This window comes from Rhinolophus sinicus, chromosome 4 (genome assembly GCF_057876585.1).
Source record: "Rhinolophus sinicus isolate RSI-liver-muscle chromosome 4, RSI-T2T, whole genome shotgun sequence".
In the NCBI taxonomy this organism is placed as follows: domain Eukaryota; kingdom Metazoa; phylum Chordata; class Mammalia; order Chiroptera; family Rhinolophidae; genus Rhinolophus; species Rhinolophus sinicus.
In genome coordinates, this window is record NC_142504.1 from 86,217,670 (window position 1) to 86,241,023 (window position 23,354).

The window sequence follows — 23,354 nt, forward strand, 5'->3', positions numbered from 1 at the left end:
AGGAATCACCTTACTATAATTTTCATTCTTAGACATGTGTCTTTTCCTTAGATATAGATGTTCATTTCTAGTTAGTATTTTAAGCATTGCCATTTAGAATAATAGAAACAACATGGGATTGGGGTCAAAAGATTTGAGTTTGGTTCTTAAAACTGATTTAGCAAGAGACCTTGGATACAGTGTAATGTTTTAAGCTTCATTTCTCATTTGTGCAGTAGAATGAAAAATGTTTAACTGCGCTGTTCTGAGAATCAAATGAGATGATGTATATGAAAAAGCAGAAAGTACTATTTACATACCATTATTATATTCAGGAAATAATCTTACATAAATAATCAAGTATGAGTGTCCTTTTTGTTTTTTAGCTACTCAAGATAAATATACACATAATTACTGTGTGGGTCGTAAAGCCATTTCTTTCTTTGCTTAACAATAACTTTATTGACCTAAACAATTCACCAGCGATCTAAGAAGCTGGAAAGGTTACAATAAACTTTCAAGTCTTCACACATATTTTTGTAGTTCGCTAACAAGGTTAACAATCCAACTCTTCATGCGTCCCAAACCTGGCAATTATAAATAATTTAAAAGATATTCAAGTGTTAGGTGTGCAGTTGTTTACATATGCATCTTATTTTACTCTCCAGAATGATGACTGGACGCGATGTAAAAATAACTAGTGCTAAGGCACGGCATGGCATTGATCCATCGCCACAGCTCTTGGGTCCTGCATTGTTTAAGCTGATGTAGGTGGCTCAACGTTATGTCAAGTTACACGTTTATTATTAGTTCCGTATTAGAAGAGGCTGGTTTTGCACCCTGTCAACAAGGCTCTGGGAATCCACCCAGCCAAGCAGAAAAGGGTTAAAGGAGTCCAGCACAGTGGAGTAGTAGGGAATGTGTGTGTGAGAGAGTGTGTGAGTGAGAGCGCACAGGACAGAGGCATCGAGTTGCGGAGCGGACTCGTTCATAAGTTCCAAAGGCCACGGTGTCCACGGTTTTCGGCCGTAGCGGGGCTGGGGGCACCCGGCCTGCACCGAGCGAGCAGCGCCCCGTGGATTTGGGGGGCTGGCTTGGAGGGACAGGGGTCTCGCGAGGGTTTCAGGGCGTGGCTGGAGTGGGGGGCGCGCGGCGAGTGTGCACGGGTGTGCGCGCGCGAGAGGGCGAGTGTGAGCGCGGCGAGTGTGAGCGCGGCGAGTGTGCGGCCGCGTCGCCATTCCCCGTGACGTCAGAGTGTATTGTTGCAAGCGGGGCAGAGCAGAGCATCCCCGGAGCTGTCACCGCGGCGGCCGCGGCGGCGGCGCAGCGCGAGCCCCGCACGAGCGAGCCCGGCCGGCGCCGCCCCCGCCCGTCCTCGGCCCCGCCGCCGCTGCCGCCCCCGCCCCCCGCCCGGCCGCCGCGCGCCGCCGCCGCCGCCGCCCGCGCGCCCCCACCCACCCCACCCCACCCCCTCGCTACATCCCTCCCACCCGCCGCCGCCGCCCGCGCGCCTCCCCCCCGCGGAGCGAGTGCGGGTCACCGGGTCACTGGGTCATTGTCTCTGCGCCCGAACCCCGAGCACCCCGTGGAATCCCCCACGTCATCATCAGAACCATCAATGAGATGCAAACATGAAAGACAAGAGGAAGAAGAAGGACCGCACCTGGGCCGAGGCTGCCCGCCTGGTACGTACCGCCCCCCGCCCGCGCGTCCCGCCGGCCCCGCGGCTCGCCCCGCGCCGGCCCGCGGCAGCGGAGACGGCCACTTCCAGCCGGAGCCGCCGCCTGTCCGCCGAGCTCCTGCTCTTTGTTATTCTGCGGGAGTGGGCTTGCCCAAGGGCCCCCGTGTGTGTGCGTGCGCGCGCGGAGGGGCGCAGCGATTATCTCGGGGAGCCCCGCGCCCGCCGCGCCCGGGACCGCCCGGGACACTTCTCCCGGTACTTCGCTGTCGGGGCTCGGCTGTGCCTTCTCCACGGGTGAATTTCCGAGCGCTCGGCCCCGCTCCACTTTCCTCTCTACCATTCCGGAGACCTTTGTGTGGCAATTACCACTCCCTCCCGGCCCCTCCACCCCCCGGAATTTCATCAATAACTCTGTGCACGGTCTGTGTGTATGTTCGGCGTTTGTGAGTTCATACATTTTACACGTGCATGCACGGTGTGTGTCCGACACGGACTTGTGGGGCGTGTGCATGTGGGCTAGGTCGTTGCGTGTCTGTGTGCCGTGTCGTGAGTATTATGTATGCACACCGATACGTGCATGTTTTGTGTGGATCAAGTTCGTTTGTGTTTGTAGGTATTGTGCTGTGCTCCATGTTTGTGTGTACATTCTGTGCACGTGTGTGCAATTTGTGAGTGTGTGACTGGGTGTGTGTGTGTTTGGTGAAGTTGGGTCGGTGTCATTTGTAGTGGAAGGTTATTAAGAGTGTACAGCTAGGTGTGTTTTACTGCTGGCTTCCTGGGCAGTGTTACTTGGCTGCTTTTCCTTTTCTTTAACCTTTCGGAGCTTACATTTTAATCATCGAAAGAATGTCTCTATAGAAATGCTGGTTCGCAGAGGGGCGTCGGCGTCTTTGGTTTGATGCATGTGTATGTGTGGGTTTTTCTTTTTCTTCTTTTAAAGGGCAGCTGTAAATGGATTTTTTTAAAGTATATTTCTGTACAGTGTGTCTCACGGGAATGCAAGGCATTACATTTGGAGCTCAGCGTTTCAGGGTTTCGACTGCATATATTAAATATTTATTCACCAACTTACTATCTGTTATAAATTGGCCAAAAGAAAACCGACTGCGTTCAGGGTGAGGGGACCCCAGGACGTGTTTTTTGGCTTGACTTTGTAAAGATTGTTTTACTGTAACTGTGGTCTTTTTTTTTTTTTTTTTTTTTTTTATGGTTTTGAATAACTACACCATGCTCAAAGAGAACATTTGTCAAAAGTAATTATCTGAGTTTCGCTGAAGGGCCTTGCTGGTATGTCTCTGGATTCTAGCAAAGGGTTTTAGGTAATTGGCCCTACTGCCCTGCGACGAAGTAACAAAAGTCCTTTTTAATTGCAGTGTGTAGTTTTTGATTGAAGAAGTGGCTAGATCCCTTCACTTCATCTCTTAATTTGTTGTAGTGTAGGATATGATTTTTCCTCTTATCTGTGATTGTATTAATCACTAAATCACTTACTCTCTGTGGATGCATGGGTAGGTGATAGTCATTCTCTAATGAACTGTGTCTGGGAGAAGAAACTTATTTGTCAGGAGTATGTGTTAAGTAAGCAGTAAGTGTTAAGTAGATGCCAGATGGATATTATCACTGCATTTTTGCTAGAACATACTACATTACTTATTGTTTGCCCAGTCATTAATTCAGAATTGTATGGGGGTGTGGAAGGCTTCTGAAAATGCATTATTCAGGTTCCTTCTAGTGGCAATCAAGTATTATTATAGAGCTTCAGTGTATGTATTTTAAACAAGTGAACAGTGTCTATTTATAAATATTTAAAAATAGTGACTCATGAATTAGCCATATCTTCCTGCAAAGAATTACTTAATAAATAACATTATTCTGATAGAATTTAAAGCTAATCGTTTATATTCAATCAGGATACTTTACTATTCTTGAAAATACTGTGCTTTATTAGATCTAATCATAATATATCTGTATTGACAAATCTTGAAATAGACTTCTGAGTCACAGATTTTTGTTAAAAGTTGCATTTTCCTCTTGCAAAGTTCATGGATGGGAAAAGACACACTAGGAGTCAGCAACACAAAAGAATTAATGATAGACCAGATGTCTCTATTTTAACCAGACATATTGAACTAGTAGTTATGGTAATTTTTCAATTTGGTTCAAGTTATCCCCCCCCCTGTAGTTGTACAAATGTGTATGATTTCAAAATGTGACAGTTGAAATAAAATAATAAAATAGCAAGTGATTGTATTGGAAATATCTTTTTCAGAAATTTGTGATTTGTAAAAGTGACTTATGATCATTCTTAACTTATTTTGTGAATAAGAGAGAAGTGGATCCATTTGGGTAATAGTGACATTTTTTCATTATGATTATGATTTTCTTTATGATTACATGAGTGCATTTAGACTTAAAATCTCTTCCAAACTTGCATGAAAAACGTTTTATGCATACAATTGATAATAATTTATACTCAGTGAAAAAGAAATGATTTTCTTCTTAGCACTTCTGTGATATAAATACTATCATTACATATTTTATATTGCCCCTTGCTGTGCTTATTGTAGGTAAGGACTTTTAGCCTTTTCTTCATCAAATGTTAAACCAGGTATCTGATTTTAAAAATAAAGACTAAGAATTGATGGATAATATACAACTCAGTATGTGGTTCCTGCAATATATGAACTAGAGAAAGAATATCCAAATTAACATGAAGAATAGCCTTCCAATTAATACGGTGTACATTATATAACATTACACACACACACACACACACACACACACACACACCTCTATCTCCCACTGGAGGGAAGAAAAATGGGGGGAGGAGAGAGAGAGAGAGAGAGAGAGAGAGAGAGAGAGAGAGAGAGAGAGAGAATGAATCTTGAAGGAGAGGATATCAGGGAAGAGGAAATGCAAAATAGATTTTTTTGAACTGTGACCAAAAGCTTATATTTAAATGTAGCTTTGCATTCATTTTAAAGAAAAATATATGTGGAAGAAGAGCAATTCTTTCCAGAGTAAGAACTTCCAGTCGACAACAGAATTTTTGTTTTTCTTTGTGAGAAAAGTATGTGGTCTCCAAATCTGTAAACTCTGTGTGGCAACTCCAGGGATTTTGTTTTAGATAGAGATGCAACTATCAAGCTCGACCAGTTTTTTCATAGAAGTATGTAATGTTTGTATGTAGTGGGCTTGCTTAGTTTAGGAGAGAAAGGAATGGTGGTCTAATTTCCCTGTGTTTTTGAGAATGCAGTGATTATTAACAGGCTGCCATTTTAAAACAGTAATACCACATCTTTTTTTTCCCTTTTTTTTTTTTTGTTCCTGCCCTGCATCAGTTGTAGAAATGTCAGCCTTCAGCCTCTTCCCCTCCCCCTCGGCCTTCTGCAGTTGTGGTTGTTACTTTGCGCATTGCCATTTAATATGGAGTCTGCTCCCAAACCAGATGCATTTTCATCTGTTTTATCTGCTCTTCTAAGGTTGTAGAGTCTCTGAGGATCCCATAATCACATGGAAGTATCTTCTGTCTTAATATTTGTAGACCACAATGAGAATAAAAATCAAAACCATAACTCATGTTGAGCTGGGGCTTTGACTTTAATCTTTTTTGACTTTTATCTCAAGTCTTCACTCTGTTACTATAAATACAGTTTAAACCATTGTGAAAGGATCTTCATGCTTCTTTGTAAAAAATGGGGATTTGACAGGACTTTGTTTTACTGCTCTAAGGGGTTTCTTTGTTACTGGCTTAACACAGAACATACTGTTATTTATATATTTGTTCTAGGTTAATTCTTTTTTTTTGACATGCAAAAATGTTGTTGCTTTGAGAAGTGCTTTTTGATAGTTGCATCGCTTTGTTCTATAGGGAATGCTGCTGTTAAGATAATGGTTCAATGTATTAATTTGTTCCCTGAGTTTCCTTCTATTTGTTTCATTCCTTACAATCTTCGTTTAGTCTCACTGGCACCTGAAAATAAATTGTAGCAATCTTCAATAGCTTTGTGCGTGGTAACATGGCTGATTTATTTGCTCATAGTTTAGATACATTTACTCAGCTATGAATATCAGTGTTTTTGTTTTTGTTTTTTTTTCTTGGTAGTTCAAGGTGACCTTTGGGGGGGGAATTTAAATAGCAATTTTGCCTCATTGTTGGGAGAAAACAGGCACATATTTCTTTATGCCATAGCAAGATTACTGAAGATTTTAAAGAAATTTAAATCTTGTATATCATATTGTATTAAGTGGGGGGGTTTATTAATTAAAGGAAATCTGTATGAATCTTCCGCACAGTGAAGATTCTCTTGCGTAATGCATTTTATTCTAAACAAACTGGTAGGGTTTCTAGAAAATAAAGCTGAAAGATACTGATAGCTGTTAAATAGAAAACTGTTCATAATTGTTAACTTACTGGTTGCTTGGACTTTTGTCTGTGTTTTAGAAATAAGCATCATTTTTTCAGGAATAATGAACATGGGGATGGAGGAGAGAGCATTGGCGCGACTCTTGACATAGCTCACTATGCTAGTGGTGCTCAGATTATGGGTTAGGACCAGGCCCTAAACAGTTGAGGACACTTTAACTTGTGATTTGGGGTAAGCCCCAAAGGCACACATAAGCATAATTATGACACTGCTTATTGGTTTACGAGCCTGTCTAATGTCTTTGGCAATTGGAGTTTTATTTTCAGTCGCTTTCATTTCACTTGGTTTGATTCAGCTGTTTTCTGTGCTCTACACGTAACATCATCCCTTTCTGTCTGATATCTCATCATCACTTCTTTCAGATATGGAACCTAAATTTCCATTTTGCAATGTGAAGAATGGAAGAGGGTAGCAATCTCTATGCCCATCTAGGGGGAAAAAAAAAGAGTTTCACGTTGAAAAAAAATGTGTTCAAATTAATGAGAAATGTGAATTTAGGACTACTGTTTAGGTTGTTAATTTTTTATTTCCTGCTGACATGAAAGCAAATTTTAAGAATTGATTCTTTCTTAAGTTCTCTTCTTTGACAAATTCTTTGGTAGCAGATAATTCCTTGGACGTCAGAAATGGCCTATCTCCTTGGTGTATGATAGCTTTTAGACTTGTAGAATTATACCTGTGTAGAGGAGGAACAAACTTTCCCCTACACTTAAAGTTCTTCTGGCTGGTCTAATAATCAAACAGACATGAGACAGATTAGCAAGAGAAAATAACCAAATTTCATACATACATATGTATGGGAACCCCACATACACAAGAGAGTCAGAGACCCCACATGCTCGAGAGGTTCAGAGATAGAAAGGGAACATGGGTGTATAAGACATCCTGAGCTAGGGATGAGGTGAGGTGCTGTGGGGTGTCAAAGGGTCATTACAGGGTGATAAGAACAGATGCTTAGTAAATAGAAGTTTGTCCTCCCCTGTAGGTAGGTCCAAAGAAGTTATCCTGATAATCCCTTATGGGCAAGGCCCCAGTTCAAGTTTTCTCTAGGTCGTTAAAGAGAGGGGCAGAAGTTCCTCTTGAGCCTGAAGCTAAAATTGCCCTTAGCCCAAAACAACCTGAATACCACAGAGGAATCTCTTGGGGTGACTCATTCTGAACCCCCACACCTGTAAAGGAATTTCATCATAGAAAAGTTAACTTATAAAGTAATTAAATTTAATAATGTAATAGTTTCAACACTTCACTGAAATACATTGGAAATATGAAGTATGGTCCTTAAACATTTTAAGGGCTCCTACATATATGGTTCAAATGCTGGGGAGGGTACAAAGCTATATCCTCCAGGAGTATAGAGTTCGGCAGAGGAGACAAGAAAAACTGGAGGATGACTGAGCAGACACCATCTGTGGGTGTCACATTAATGATCAGGCAGATGCTAGTTTACAGACTTACAGAAGGGAGAAACTTTGCAGTATATGGTGATTGTAGAAAGCCTAATGGATTACATGAAACTTGGTAGCCCTTGAAATATGAGTAAGATTAAACAGGTGATGAGAGGCGAACAATCTGAGCAAACTACATGAGTAAAGGTGTAGAGTCCAGAAAGAGGATGGGTTCAGGGGGCAATAAGCAGACAGGTCTAGAAATATCAGAAGACTTGAGGAGGTAGGGGCTGCAGTAAAGTTGAAAATAGTTTTGAGGGGAGGGATTTGAAAGTAATTTTAAGCAGTTGGACTTTGTAAATTGTAGCATGGGGCTGGTGGGTTAGGTGGTAGCAGAAAGAGAATTAAAAAAAAAACACAAAACAAAATGACTATCCCTTATTAGAGAGGGTATCCCTGTGGTCTGAGGTATCTCTGAATGTTTCCATTACTTGGAAATAAAGAGTCTGAAACAAAATTGATGTTAGAAATATTTTATTTTAAATAACACAACTTTATTCTCTATCCTTTGCCAAATGAGGCAAAGTAAATATTAGTAACCAACATACATTACATTTGTACAAAACAACACAGAGCACTGTGTTTCCTCGGATACACTCTTGAGACCTGTACATAGGCAGGCAGGTAGGTAGGTAGAGTTATCTCAGTATCTTGGTCTCTGAGGATGGTTTCATGATGTGCTCAATATCATCACGCTGTCTATAAGGAGCGGGACTGGCACAGGACTTCTTTTTTTATTCTGTTCTGTCTTTTCTGATTTTTTAAAAATAATACAGACATTTTAACAGATGTGAATTTAACTGATTTGTTGCATGGTGGAGCCAAGCCGTCATTAGACTCACCCTGCTTTTCAGATTGCCTGATTTTCATTTTTCTCTCTCTCTTTTTTAATCATCAAAAGTCTGCATGAAGTTGTTGTTAATTTATAGTTTTAAATTTCTCCCCCAGAGGTTGTCAGTAGCAGATCTTGGCCCCTTCCTGATAGGGTTGGGAGGAGGGGGGTCTGTATAGAACCACTTTCAGCTATTTGCCAGCATTGAGTGCCTTGATTGTTCTGCTTTTGTCCCTGCACAGTTGGTAGCTGGAGAAATCTAGCCCTGACTGAAACTTTCCCTGAAGAGCCCTTGGGGAACAAATAGAAACATTATATGATTAGCCACATTGTTTTCATTATTAAACAAATCTACATAAAAGGGTAGCAATTAACAGCTTTATCAGCCTGAACTTAGACACCTACCTCTCCTCTTCCCTCAGTATTCCTACTTGAAGTGGTAACAATTAACTGTTGCTGGTTTTAATGTCAGCAACTGACTACACTAAATTGGGAGTAGGCACTTCTCCAGGTTGATTGACATATAGCCCTCTGACACATTCTTAGGTAGTATTAAGGCAAATTCATGCCCTGGGGTTAGAGCCAAAGGGCTTGTCAGAACATTGACTTTAATAGCTGAAATATATAAGTTAAATGATATCCAAGACCTTAGCTTTGGTGGAACTTTTAGAACCTGAGGAATTCTCCCAGGTAGTGCAATTCATACTCAGTGGACAACCTCAGACATTTTCAGATTTTTTCCTAAGTATATAGATGTATAATTTACTATATTATATAGTTATTTATCTTGGTTTATTTTGCCTATTTTTAGCATAAAGTAGTCCATGAAAAACTAGATAATGATTTTTAAAATAGTTCTGCAATTGGTATTTTTTTTGTGGAAATAGTTCTATTTTTCTTTACTTATGCAGTAGTTGATCTCTGAATATATTATCTGCAGTTTAAAAGAAAGAATGGAATAGGATGGACCCTCGTCAGAGTCCATTATTCAGAAGACAGGAGATTTCCAGGATTTCATTAACCATAATGTATTAAAACGTATTTTAATAATTTCAAGGAATTGGAAATTGAGATCAGATTTCTGGGTTTGTTTTCCAGCTCAGTCATAGAGAAGACATGATATAGTGAGGGTTTTTTTTTATTCTTCTTAGTTTCTTTTAATGTGAAATAAATGACTGCATATATAATTTATACGTGTATCAAAGACCTTGTTGATGTGGTTGCTGAACTAAGTTGCTATCTGGACCATGGGACTCTGTATGACCCTTCAACCTCTCCTCCTCTCTGCCGTGCACGTACACAGATAATCTCTTAAAAAGTATGTATAAGTAAACCCCCTCCCTTTAAAATATGCATTATAATTCTTCAGAATCTTACAATTAGAAATTATCTTTCCTGAATTATTTCTGTTTAGTTTAATTTCTTGTCTCTTTGAAATCAATCCCAGAAATTCAGTTAAAATATTTTGAATCAAACTTCTTTGATATTCTTATTCTTTTGTCATCATTGTTCTTACCCATTCCTGCTTGCTTGAGGGTTCCTTCTCCTCTTGGTATCCCTCAGAATAAGTGGTGTTGCTATATCTCAGAATTCTGCCTGCCCCCATCCTTTTTGTTTTAGTGTCCCTCGGACCCTTCTTTAGTAGTTTTAACCACCCAGTGGTAATTCTCCCATGATGAGGACTCCAGCCTTCATTTTTTCCGCTAAATTTCAGATGTATATTAACATTCCTATTGTTTTTTTTTTCTATGTACTATGGATATTTCAAATGAAACTTATCCAGTTCAGCTAAACATCTCCCACAAATGTGTTTTGCATTTGACACAGAAAGAGGAATGCGACAGCATTCCTGTTTGGGAGAGACTTATCTATGTATACCTAAACACATGTTATCTGTGGAGAGTAGTAAATTATGTCTTCTAAATATAGCTCACATTTAGCTTTTTTTTTGTTTTCATTCACTATATTTTGCGTAGTTCTGACCTTCCAACTAATTTTCTCTCTCATCTCTTCTCCATGTCTTGCTTACGAAAGCTATAATTATTTTTCTAGAACAGATCTGATCTTACTGAATCATTCTTCTGCCTAAAAACTTTTGTGATTACCTTTGAGTTAAAGTTCAACAGGTCACAGGAAGCTCTTTCCAGTATTGGCAAAATTTTTTTCTTTAAAGCATATGTGATTGTTTTCCCTAACAATATGCAGAATTTGGTATACATCACACTAGCCTTCCCATCTTGTAGCAGTTTCTATAACTTTAGATTTATTTTACCTTTTTTTAAAACACAGAAAGTAGTTGTTTTTAACAGTAGATAATTAAATTTATTAACATATTTTATCAACGTATGTGTTCAACTTTGTTTCTTGTGTCATAATCCCCCTTTCTAAATTGCCTCCTTTAATAGCATTTTTTTGTTTGTCTGTTTGTTTGTTTTTAATGAGGGCCTCTGGCTGGGTTCATAAAATCTTTTTATATCTAAAATGTTTTTGTTTTACCCATGCCTTTAAAAATCTATTTTATTAAACCTTTTTTTAAGTTAATTATAGACTCCTATGAAGTTATAAGAATTAAAAAAGAAAAGAGTGAGTGAATGACTACGTCTTCTCTCTGTTATCCTCACCCTCTCCCTAAATTATTCCTATCCTCATAAATCTAATACAGTAAAGATTGGGTGTATGAAAGTGGTCAACAGCAGCCTTTAGGAAGCATTATCTCCAAAATATGTGGTTAATGATTCAAAAGATCTCTTCATAGAGCTTAGCACATCCTTCTCTTAAAAAACGTGGAGAAACTTGTAGGAAAACATAAGTGATTCCATGTATCCCCTACCTTTGAGTGATAATTTAGCTAGTTATAAAAGTCTTGGTTGATAATTTTTTACCCTTACTGCTTTGGAAATACGTCTTCATTATGTTATTGCATCAACAGTTGTGATACCTTGTTTGTGGTGGGTTTTGTTTTAGAGGGGATATACTTTTTGTATCTGAAAATTGTTACATCTTAGCTTTATCCTTGAAGTTCTGCAGTTTTACTACTCTGTCTTAAATGTTTATGGGTGGATTTGTTTGTATCCCACATGATTCCTAGAGTATACTTGTACTTTATTTTTTTTTTCTTTTTGGAGTATACTTGTTACGTTTTTTATGCTTTAGAATTTTAATCATGTTGTGATATAGAACTTACTTCTGCATTGTATCCCCCACCAAACCGTGAATTCTTTGAAGTCTTCTAAGAGTTCCATAAGCACTTAGCAGATTTAGCATATCTAGCTTATAGGTTGGAAATGATTTAAGAACAACGCAGAATGGGCTCCACTAATACTGAGCAGGATACAGCAATGAATATGTTGGCTTTATCAGTCAGAATTATGGGATACATGCAACTGAAAACAATTCTTGCTAACTTAAGTAGAAAAGGAGTTTCTCGGAGGCCACAAAGTAGTTCATATAATTATCGGGAAGAATTCAAAAAACCAAGCTGGGAAAACAGGCAGGAATCAATAGAGACTGGGCAGCAAAAACACATAGACAAAGTCATGCTACAAAACTAGTCTAGTTGGGATATTGCAGTGGGTACTGTTATCAGCACTAATAGTCACAACTGTGACTTAGTACTGAGATGGGATACTGCCACTGCTGTCAATGTATCACATGAATGTATCATAATCTGCTATGTCTTTGCATCTCAATTTCAAGAATAAATTCACAGGCAGATGCACCTAGTTGTCAGCCTCTAGTTCCCATATCTATACTTCAGTGGCTAGGGACTAATGAGAAAAGGTATATGGCCTCTTCAGTGCTATAGTGGAAACGTTTTCACGTTCATAGCAACAATCAAGTCAACAATATTAAAACTAAATATATCCTCTCTCCCCCACCTCCTGCTCCCAGCATATCTGCTCCCCCTTTCTGTCATTTTTCAGTGAAAGCCACCACCATCTTCATAGTTTTTCAAGCTGAAAACCTTCTTGTCATCATAAATGCCTTTTTGTATGTTTTGCCTTTTACTTCATAATCATTGAGCTCTGCCAGTTTTATATCCTTTTCTTCAAATCTTCAAATTCCTATCTTTACATCCTATGTTTATATCCACTCCACTATAATTTACCTTGATACTGTCAGCATATGGGAAACTATAGATTAATGACAGGCCTTAAAGTCAACAAGATTTATGCTTGAGTCTCAGTTCTGCCATTTACTATGTTTGACCTTGGGCAAATTATTTAACATCTCTCCATTGTAGCTCCATTATCTATTAAAAGGGAATAATAACATTAAAGAGTGGCTGGAATAAGTAAGATAATGTGTATAATGTACTTAGTACAGTGTCTGACATTAGAAGATGCCACTTAACGATAGTGTTGGTAGTTTCGATCTTCTCATTAAGTTGCTACAACAACTTTATAACTGATTTCACTAACTCTAGATTTGCTTCCACTTGGAGTCATTATCCTTATTGCATCCATAACAGATTCTTCAAAGGTAAAACTGACTTATGGTACCTACCGTTGAGTTCTGACTAAAGGTAAAACTGGTCCGTGGTACCCTCCACCTTGAGTCTGAACTGGTTCCTGTGGGAAACAAACAGCATTATCTTAATGGGGTGATTAAAGAAAGTTAGGGCACAGGAAAAGAAAAGAACAAAGGATGGTGAGGAAAATCAGGGATATCATCAGCAGGAAGCTGTTATTAGCCTTGGACTTGAAGGGCCAAGAAGAGCAGGGAGTAGTTTACTGCAGTGTTGCAGGCTGTGATTGTAGAAAAAGAGTGCCTGACAAGAACTGTGACCGTAGGTAGTAAAATATAACCACAGCTAGGGGGAAACATGGACATTAATACTCTGACCCCTCTCCCCTTCCATTCTCTGATCCTCAGTGGGTGCCTCCTATTGGCTGAGCCCATCCAGAAGCCAGAGCACAGGGGATCTTCATTGAGGAAATTCATAGATGTCAGCTTACTGGGTCACAGAGTTGGATGGAGAAGTAGAGAATGAATCTGGAGGTGCTAATGGGGAATATACAAAATACCTCTTTTTCAAAAGCCTTTTAATAGCTTCTCATTATTCTCAGAGTGTAGTCCCTTGTTTCAGAATTCTTTAGGTTTGTCTTTTGCATACTTCTCCAATTTCAATGCTTGATTCTCTTGCCATTGGCATTCTAAATGCCAGTCATATAAAAGTACTGTTAGATTTTTGTATTTATCGTACTATTACACATTTTGCCTTGACTTTGTACTTGTTGTTTCTTCTCTTTGTAAAGTCCTCCTTCCCCACTCTTCCCCTTCATATTATCTGGTATATTCCTATACTTTCTCCAGATTTCAGTGTCCTTTGAGATACTTTCATGTGTTCCCAAAGCACTTTGTAGTTGTGACAGTATATTATTATTAGTTGTTTGCTTTCTTATTTATAATCATTTCCCGAGTGCCTAATGCACTCCCTCATGTTAAGTTCGTGCTGATTATAGTTGAATAAAGTGAACAAGTTAAAGAAGATTTTTTTCAGAGGAGCTGTTAGAGCTAAGTTTTTAAGAGTTTTCAACAGAACTGTGGAACTATAAAACTACGTCTTCTTATTTCTGTGTCATTGCTGAATTATCACTGTACAATCTAGAGAAGGTATCACATTTCCTAAGAATTATTGGACAACTGATGGATTTTGAAAGTCTGTGTCTACTTTCAGCCCACTAACACCTTTTATTTCTTTGGGATAATAATTTGATAGTCATCATGCTTAATGGCACTGGAAAATATTCAGTTTCTGCCATTATGTTAGGTGCCATGTGAATGAAATAAGATATGGACTTTGACCTTTGGAAAATCAGTGTAAAAATATAAACCACTTAGGGCCCAAGAGATACTTCTCTGTAAATTTAAAGTTGTGTAGTATAGTAGAAATTTAATAACCTAAAAGTAATCTTTTTCTATGTTTAATTTTAATAAGCTATAATAATGATCTATTAAAGGCTTACAATCACTTCCAAACCAAGAGAAGAATTAATTATCTAATACATTGATTCCAACACAGATTGGAAATATTCACAAAGTAAACAACCTCCTTTGTAAATGTAAATCAAATGTTTATATGCTTGGTGTCATAGCCTCTTTTTGAGAGTGTAGGATTCTGATATAATGATGGGATAGTCTTACTATATCAGTTATCATAAAGTAACACTTATTAATAATAATGGTTAAGAGCTAATGTTTTTTGAGTACTTATATGCCTGATACTGCACTACCTTATTATAAGCATTATATTGTTTAATCCTAAGAGCAAACCTAGGAGAAACATTGTAATATTACCCACAGTTTTTCAGTTAAGAAATTTAGAATGTCTGTTAATTGAGTTTCTCTCAGTTAAAACTGAAGTAAATTTACCTTAAGCTAGTTTAAGCTAAAAGGCTCACATCACTGAGAAACCCAAGGATGGACATCAGTTGTAAGTGGATATAGAGATTTAAATGATGTCATCCAGGTATTTGCTTTCTCTCCATCCTTTGTCTTTGTTCTTGGCTACATACTGCAGGCAGCGTTCCATCTAAGTCTTGGGCAAAATCAGGTGGTCACAGGCACCCAGACATGCATAGATTAGCACACCAGCATAAAAGAGAATGAATAGCTATCTATCTACCTACCTACCTACCTACCTACCTATCATCTCTCTCCTCCTCCCCACTCCATCTCCTATTCTTCCTCCTCCTCCTCTTCATTATTATTATTATTAGTAGTAGTAGTAGTATTAATACCAATCCCGGGGAAGTCTTCACTTTGTCCTACTTGGCTGATACACACCGTCCCTCACCAACAACAATGGCCAGGATCAGGTGACATGATAGATTGCCACACAAGGATTACATGGAGCAGAGGAAATTTACACAAAAGCACCAGTAAAGGAAAGATGGAAAATATGCTGGGAAAACAAATTATAAATGCCATTGCCTTTACTACAGACAGGGTAAACTTACTTGCTGAGCTAGTAAGTGGAACGATTGAAATCCATATCTGCCCAACTGTAGAGCTCTTGACCTTAAGCCTATTAATGTACATACTTTCTCATTCTCATTCATTCTTTCTGGTGTTATTTTTTTATGATACTCATTTTACATTTAAAAAATGTTAAAGCCAAAGCAGCCATTGAAAATTTTCTGTTTCCTCTGAAACTTTCCTGATTTAGAGGCTAGAAGTTACAATGGATGGTTTCTGTTCTATTTTCCCTCATAGACCAGTTCCTTTAGAGTTATATATAAATAATCTATATATACCGTGTTTCCCCCAAAATAAGACCTAACTAGACAATTACGTCTAATGCGTCTTTTGGAGCAAAAATTCATATAAGTCCCGGTCTTATTTTACTATAAGACTGGGTCTTATATAATATAATACAATATAAAACTCAGTCTTATTTTAATATATTATATTATATTATATTATATTATACCCGGTCTTATATTAATTTTTACTACAAAAGACGCTTTAGAGCTGATTATCCGGCTAGCTCTTATTTTTGGGGAAACATGGTAATATTTATAATATTGTTTAACACAATTCAGGATCTGAATTCACAAAATATATAATTCTGAACGAAGCTTCCAGGTTCTTTCTGTATGCACGTGAAATTTTTATTCACTGTAAAAATGCCAAGTTTTCTTCACAGGTTAATCATGACCCTTAGAAAATGTTAATTTAGCAAAAGGGAGCAAACTTATCTTCTCTACAGTATAAATCCTCACTCATTTCTTTGAATATTGAGATAAGATCAGCATAACTAATGACTCTTTATTTCATGTAGAATTCTACAGGCATCACAGTCTTGTTTTTGTCACTTCTTGTTTACTCATCTAGTGGAATTTCTCTTCTCCTAAAGCTGGCATGAAAGAAAGATAGTGCTTTAGAAGTTTTTTCTTCTCCTTATCCACCCCCTTTTTTCCTAGATTTGTGGACATTTACCCATACCTCTTCAGTTTGGATGAAGGTGGATGGTACTGAGATTTGATGTTGTTCATGGTCTGCTCTAGTCAGAGATGCTATTGTGTATGCAGAAAAAAACACATGTAACCCACTAGGATTTTTTAATGAGAAAATGAGAAAAAGAAATAAAGACACTATTAAAACTAAACAAAAGTGTTATCTCCGTTCCAATCTTTTCTCCAATTTTCATATATCTGTCTTCACTTTTTGGCTAATGTTATCTTCACAGACAGAGTTCCAGTAAAATAAATAGGAATAGATGGACTATCAGCAGGAGAAAAAAAAAAAAATCAATGCGCAAATACAGATATTGCATTGCCTTTTAATCTTCTAATGACTCTGCCTTTTTTTTTTTGGTCAAAATTCACTACTGAGTTCAGCTTCACGGTAGGAAATGCAAGATTCATATAAGTTAAACAATTTTTCATTTGTTAAAAGATGGAGTAGAGAATGAGATCATCTCCCACTCCATCTTTTCATGAAATTTTATTTCTTAATCATGCTGGTGGTAGGTGATAGTAGTAGGCAGCTTTAAGGAAAGAAGCAACTTCAAGGACATCAAAGGTGTCATTCAGAAGAATGGATGACGGAGAAACACAGAGTAGAACTTTAATAAAACTTAGTGTTTTGTAATAATTTTTTCTCTGTGTTTGTTTATATAGCTTTAATTTTGTTGGATAGCGTTTACAGAGAAAAGACTGTGTTCTAAGTTATTAACTTTTTTTTATGTCTTTAATGAATGGTTGACTGGATATTTCATTATAGTCAATAGGTTGGTACACAACTCTTTCATTTTCCTTCCTTACAGTCATGTGGTAGGGGTACATTTCTTTGCCCTCTTGAAGTTGGACATTATAATGTGAGTTGTCTTGTTCCCTCTAGCCAGTGTTTGATTCATCTTATTTCTTTCCCGTCTGTGTTGATCTCAGAAGCTGGTGACAAGATGGAATTTCAGTCAGCCTGGTTCTTGGTTGGACATACAGATGTGAGTGAGAAATAAGTGTTTTTAATCTACTAAGATTTGGGGTTGGTTTTTACTGCTTTGTATCCCTGCCTATCCTGACAGATACAGTCCTTATAGCAAAACAGGTGTTTTTATTCCCGGCCACCTTTTACCTTTGTTTATGAGATACTAAATGCATAATTACACTTTTAAGAAGTAAGTAAGGCAAACAAGGTCAAACCCCTTTTTTTCTTCTTCATTACATTAAATTGCCTTGTAAAATCATCCTCTCCAGTATTTATGCTTTGGTATTTTTAAACTAGCAAACAATAGAGAATTTTCATTATAAGGACAATTCTTTTTTATTCTCAAGATAATTCTGTTTATATTTTTGCCTTATAAAATAATTGCTTTTCCTCCCATCTGTCTACTGAGGAGGAAAGTTTTGTAACCAGAAAGAGCAGAACAATTATTGTTAACAGGGAATTGAATTCCCAGATAGTTAAAGAGATAGAAAAAGGTCACCTGGATAGTGTAAATGAGTTCAAGTTCCCAAGTCCAGACAAATTGTATTTCATTGAAAAAGGTATGGCCAGATTTCCACACACCATTGAGAAGAGGAAAGCAGACACTGTAATAACACTTGCTTATTTCTCTCTCTCTCTCTCTCTCTCTCTCTCTCTCTCTCTCTCTCTCCCTCCCTCCCTCTCTCTCTCTCTCTTTCTCCCTCTCTCCCTCTCCCTCCCTCTCCCCCTCTCTCCCTCTCCCCCTCTCTCCCTCTCTCCCTCTCTCCCTCTCTCCCTCTCTCCCTCTCTCCCTCTCTCCCTCTCTCCCTCTCTCCCTCTCTCCCTCTCTCCCTCTCTCCCTCTCTCCCTCTCTCCCTCTCTCCCTCTCTCCCTCTCTCCCTCTCTCCCTCTCTCCCTCTCTCCCTCTCTCCCTCTCTCCCTCTCTCTCTCTCTCTCTCTCTCTGCCCAGAGGAGTGCTGATTGAGAGGAGCACCCCCAATAAGGGATTATATTTCCCAGTCTGTCTCCAAGATTCCTGGCTACATTTCCTTCCATTGAAACCTCAGTCTCCCTCAGGCTATTTCCCACCAGTTTCCACTCTTCTCTAGATATGGCATACAGAAACTTCTGACAGCTGACAGACTCCCCATTGAGCCCTACCCCTTCATGTAGGAAAAGGGGGGAAAATGAAGGAAACTGTCTTGAAAGCCTGCAGACTTTCATACCACGAGGAATGTGTTGACCAGATGCATCTTAAACCAGATGAACAACGTTTGTCTAGCCCTTCAGTTCACCGGTATGCAGCCGTATCTGTTCCATGCACTAAAGCTAAACCTCAAAACCAGATTTCCTAAGATTTTCTACCAATCTTTTGCTGAAATGAGGATGGAGTTGTTAATGCATAATCCCTTCCATGTCAAATGATATTTTTCATTACGGCGTAATTTATCTGCAGGAGACATTGATTTCACAGTGAATTCCTTAAAAGATGTTTGGCCTTTATATGAGGGTATAAGTACTTAATTATAATTATTATAAGTAAGGCCACCCTTGAATTGCTAGGTCCACAAAACAGATTTTCATCATTCCTTTTTAATTCCCAATATGGAGATGACATATTTTACATTTATATCCCTTTTGCACCAGAATACTTACAGAATATCCCAACGTTTGTTCTCCTATGTGTTCTTTATACCTGATGGCAGGTGTAGGTATCTCTTAAAATCTGAATGTCAAAGTAGCTAACAGAAATCTCACAGCCTTTCCTACATACAGCTTTCATGGGGAGGGTTTGATTCCTTGTGGGCCTAGTGCCTACTGACTATAGTTGAGTGAATCTAAGAGAAAAACATCTGGCCTAATTTATCTTCAGGCATAATTTAATAATGCTGAACGGCAACCTCTGGGAAAAATCTAAGTAAGACTTTACGTAAGTGTTAATTTAGAGTTGGTTAATAGGTAACTCTTATTTGTATTTCTTTCAAAGGAATAGATACTTTGATCACATCAGACCTCATCATTTTTCTTCTTTCTGACATCTAAACGTAGCAGTATAGTATAATGAGCTCCCAGCCCGCTTGTACGGAGAATTCGACTGGTAAAATCAGGACTGAGGAAGTCTAGAAAGCAATAGGGACTATCTGATTTCATAAAGAATCTTTTGTTGGCAAAGGTAAGTTTTCATGCTCCACTGCCTCCTTAAAGAGACCCAGCCCATATTTCAGATCAACAAATATTGGCTGATTGAAACCAGTGCTGTTTGCTTTGTGCTGTGATAAATATGGCCTTCGTTCCTCTAGCCTGTGCTTTACGAAACAGGAGCCAAAAATAGGTAGAGGGTTGCAGAACTTGGCTGATATTGAGTAGGACATCAAGTAGAATATAAAAGTAATGGTCCCAAGAATGTACTTAGCGTAAATCTTGGTGCAGCTACTTTAATAATATCTTAATTACTTGAGTATAATAAACCTGGTGGGAAATCTTTGACGTGTTTTTTAGTATAAACAGTTATGGTAGGTTTTTATGCATGACTCCAGTTAGGAACAGGGAAATACGTATCACGTAAGCTTTTTGACCAATAGAAGACTTCCAGGTCATGTTGCTAAAATGCTGGGATACCTGCTTCATATTTTTAAAATGTTAGCCTTTTTTCTGAAGCCTGGGGTTGAGAAATTCTTTACTCATCACACTTGCGTTTTAGGTAATGACCTCTTACTGCTATAATTATTTATAGCTTTGCCTGGTGAGTTCCTTATTTTATGCAGTCATTTAATTTTTGAACTATTGTCTCTGGATGGGTCAAAGTGCGTACTTGACAAAGGGCTGCCACTGCCTTCCCAAGTTTCATTTCATTAAGAATTAGGTTTGCCAATGATGAAGAAATAAATTTTACCAATAGCTACTCTTCTATTCATCTTTAAAGGAATCAAATTTAACATAAGACTTAGCAACATTATATATTTTGTCTATCCTGTGAAAGGAACCAACTAAAGGCTTAATTAGTATAACAAACACATTGGTCGTGAACATTTAGCCATGAACAGAGACTAAAACCCAGTTTTAAGCAAATTAGTGAAAAGGGGAATTGATTGGAAAACTTGTATGAACATCAACCAGTATAGGACAATAAAGATCCTTAGAAACACCTGGAAAGAAGGAATGCCTGTGTCCGGGACGCTCTTATCCCTGTTTCTCTCGGTACAGAAGCCTTACTTTCGGAGCCTGGCTTCTTTCACATGGCTAGGAACCTGGCTTCCAGCAAGTATCAGGTTCTCATCACATGGGCTTATTACCAGAAAGCAACTGGAATTTGTTTTCTTGAGTTTTAGGCTAATGTATTCTGGGGAAGATTAGTGACTGGCCTTTGTCGTGTCCCAGACCCCTGCCATCCCAGCACCCCGTCATTAGTAGGTAACTCTGTGGTCTCTAGAGGAATATGGCAGCTCCCATTCCAATCAAAGTAGGAAACGGCATTTTTCAGAAGTTGAGAATGAGGCATAGAGATTGGTGTACTGAACAATAAATTCAGTACATCAATCCTTCTTTGTCCTTTGTTCATCGTGTTTTCATTCATTAAGTAAGTTTTTATTAGATGCCTACCACGTGCCAAGTACTGGAGATAAAGCAGTGACCCAAAAGAAAAAAATACCACGATGATCATCACTACTACATAGAATCTGAATTATAATACCACCCCTAGAAATAAGATATGCATGGGTCATTTCTATGTAGACTAAACTGGCGTTTTGAAAGAGTATGAAAGAAGGTATATGGCCTAGTCTCCTTCCTTTTATTTTAAATGTATTTCTGAGTAAATTAGATGTTTGCCATCCTCCCCTCCCCACCTTTAGTAAACCAGAGGATAAGTGTCTCCAGAGATGGTGATAACATGTTTTATTGTATTTCATTTTGGTACATATGTGTGCTTGGTAAATATTTGTTAAATCAATGAATTATTGAGGAGGGGTTGCTGTTGTCTAACTATATTCAGGAGAAAAGGGTTACTATTAACTGTAACAAAGCAAGCATCAACATCTTTGTCCTTCTTCAACATTTAAGTGGTCAGAATTAAATAATTCCATATAACAAAGTAATTTTCTACAATTATCTCAAGATATATTTTGCAACTAATTCCTTCTGGCAGCTACATCTGGATGCGGTGTCATTTTAGACTAGTCTGTGAGAATAACACTGAAAAATTTGCTTGACTCAGATTGAATTGATGAGTAATATTTTCTTTGGAAAAAATTCTCTACATCTATATTTTATTTTCTGCACTGTGCTTTACAATATAAGGTCTATAACTGTTTCTTTTGTTGTATGAGTATTCATTTTTATTTGGTTTCGGAACTGATTTTCTGACTAGTTATTAAATTAAATTATATAATTTATATAATAAATGCATACATTATATAAATTATGTAATATGGAGATTTGTATTAATTTATAAGTTAAAGATTGCGAAAGTGATTTTTGCTTCTAAATACAAAAACATTTTTTAAAGTATGAAATTTCCTCTTTCAACTTTTGCTTTTCTACCACTCTCCAGGGTAACAATTTTCACTGTCTGAATATTTTCATATGGTGTGACTGTCTGTGTGTGGGGGGGTTGTGGGTGTCTGTATATGTATACCATATGCACTTGAATATATGCTTCCTCTATAAATATTGTTCTTCAGCTTGCTTATGTTTACTCATCACTTTCTCATGGACATACTTCTATGTTAGTGTATAGTTTGTTTTCTTTGTAATGGCTGTGCACTATTTTATGGTGTGTTTTCCTTTATTTGTTTCACCATCTTCCTCTCATACTATATCTTTTTTCTTTTTTCAAATAATAACTTCACTGAACGTGCAAGATGGACTGTGGATTTCTATGAGAAAAATACTTAAAGATGGATTAGGTTCAACAAATGGGACTGCCTACCTTTTACATTGTAACGGTACTGCTAAATTACTCTCCAAGTAAGTTTGCCCTCTTTGCTATATAAGGTAGTATATTGTGATGGTAAAACACTTGGAGTCCAACGGTATGGATTTTAATCCCAGCTCTGCTTATTACTTGGAAATAGCCTGGTATATAAAAATTAACATATCTGTGTCTCAGTTCTCTCATCTACAAAAAAATAATACCTACCTTGATAGGTGATTGTGAGAATTAAATATGTTAACATAAGTCAAGTTCTTATAAGGGTGGCTTGCTTATTTCTATTACAAAATGCTTTCTAGCATTATATAAGTAGTACCTGCTGTTATTAAATGAGTCCCTTGTAAGGATTCCCAGGATATGGAAATTTGTGGTTTCAACTGATTGCTGCTTTAGAATGTTATCAGAGGAGAATGCTGGCTTTGATCATAGACTTCTGTACGGACAGGTGTTTGTTTAGTCTCCCATGTGTGGACAAAAGTGCACGTTAAGCTCCTTCATTTTCTTTTAGTTTAGAAATATGAGTTTGGTGCAAAAGTAATTGTGGTTTTCGCAATTATTTTTAACCTCTTAAACTGCAGTTACTCTTGCACCAACCTCATAGAAAAACCTTTATCTACTCTGACAAACTGATGTTTCTTTTGTTTAGCTAATGGGCGTTAACTGATGAACGTTTGCCTCTACAGTTTAGCTGCCATGAAATTAGTACAATGTTCTACATTAGAGTTACAGCAACTTTATCATCAGGTGTGATTTCTCACTTTTGAAATACTTCATTAAGTGAGATTATGTACATGTAAGAGTAACGTTTCATGCAGAATACCTGCTGTGTGAGCATTTGCTATTGTTACTACACAAAGAGGGAAAAGAGCATTTTTGAAATTACAGACTATTGAGCTTTATCTCAACTCTCAGTAAAATTCTAGAGTATATTATTAAATAGATTAGTGTGAGCACTTATAAATGGAAGTAGTGATCCCTGGAAGGCATTATGGATTCTCTAAGTTAATTCATGTCAAACTAAATTAATTTACTTTTGATAGGATTATTAGACTGAGACATCAGGAGGATGCTCCTGTTGGAGCTAATTTCAGCCAGTCATTTGACATAGTCTATTATGGACCTTTTTGAAAAGTGATGGACAAATTAC

At 37.9% G+C, this 23,354-nt stretch overlaps 1 protein-coding gene across 1 annotated transcript in view; it reads left to right on the top strand.

Moving 5' to 3' along the window:
- The first annotated feature begins 1,458 nt into the window (after positions 1–1,458).
- The window catches only part of ASXL3 (ASXL transcriptional regulator 3), a 173,432-nt gene continuing 151,536 nt past the window's right edge, over positions 1,459–23,354 (top strand). Inside the window, exon 1 of the mRNA XM_074340180.2 lies at positions 1,459–1,664. Coding sequence (XP_074196281.2) covers positions 1,611–1,664 — 54 coding nt within the window. The 5' untranslated portion in view covers positions 1,459–1,610. The remainder of the gene's footprint in view (positions 1,665–23,354) is intronic.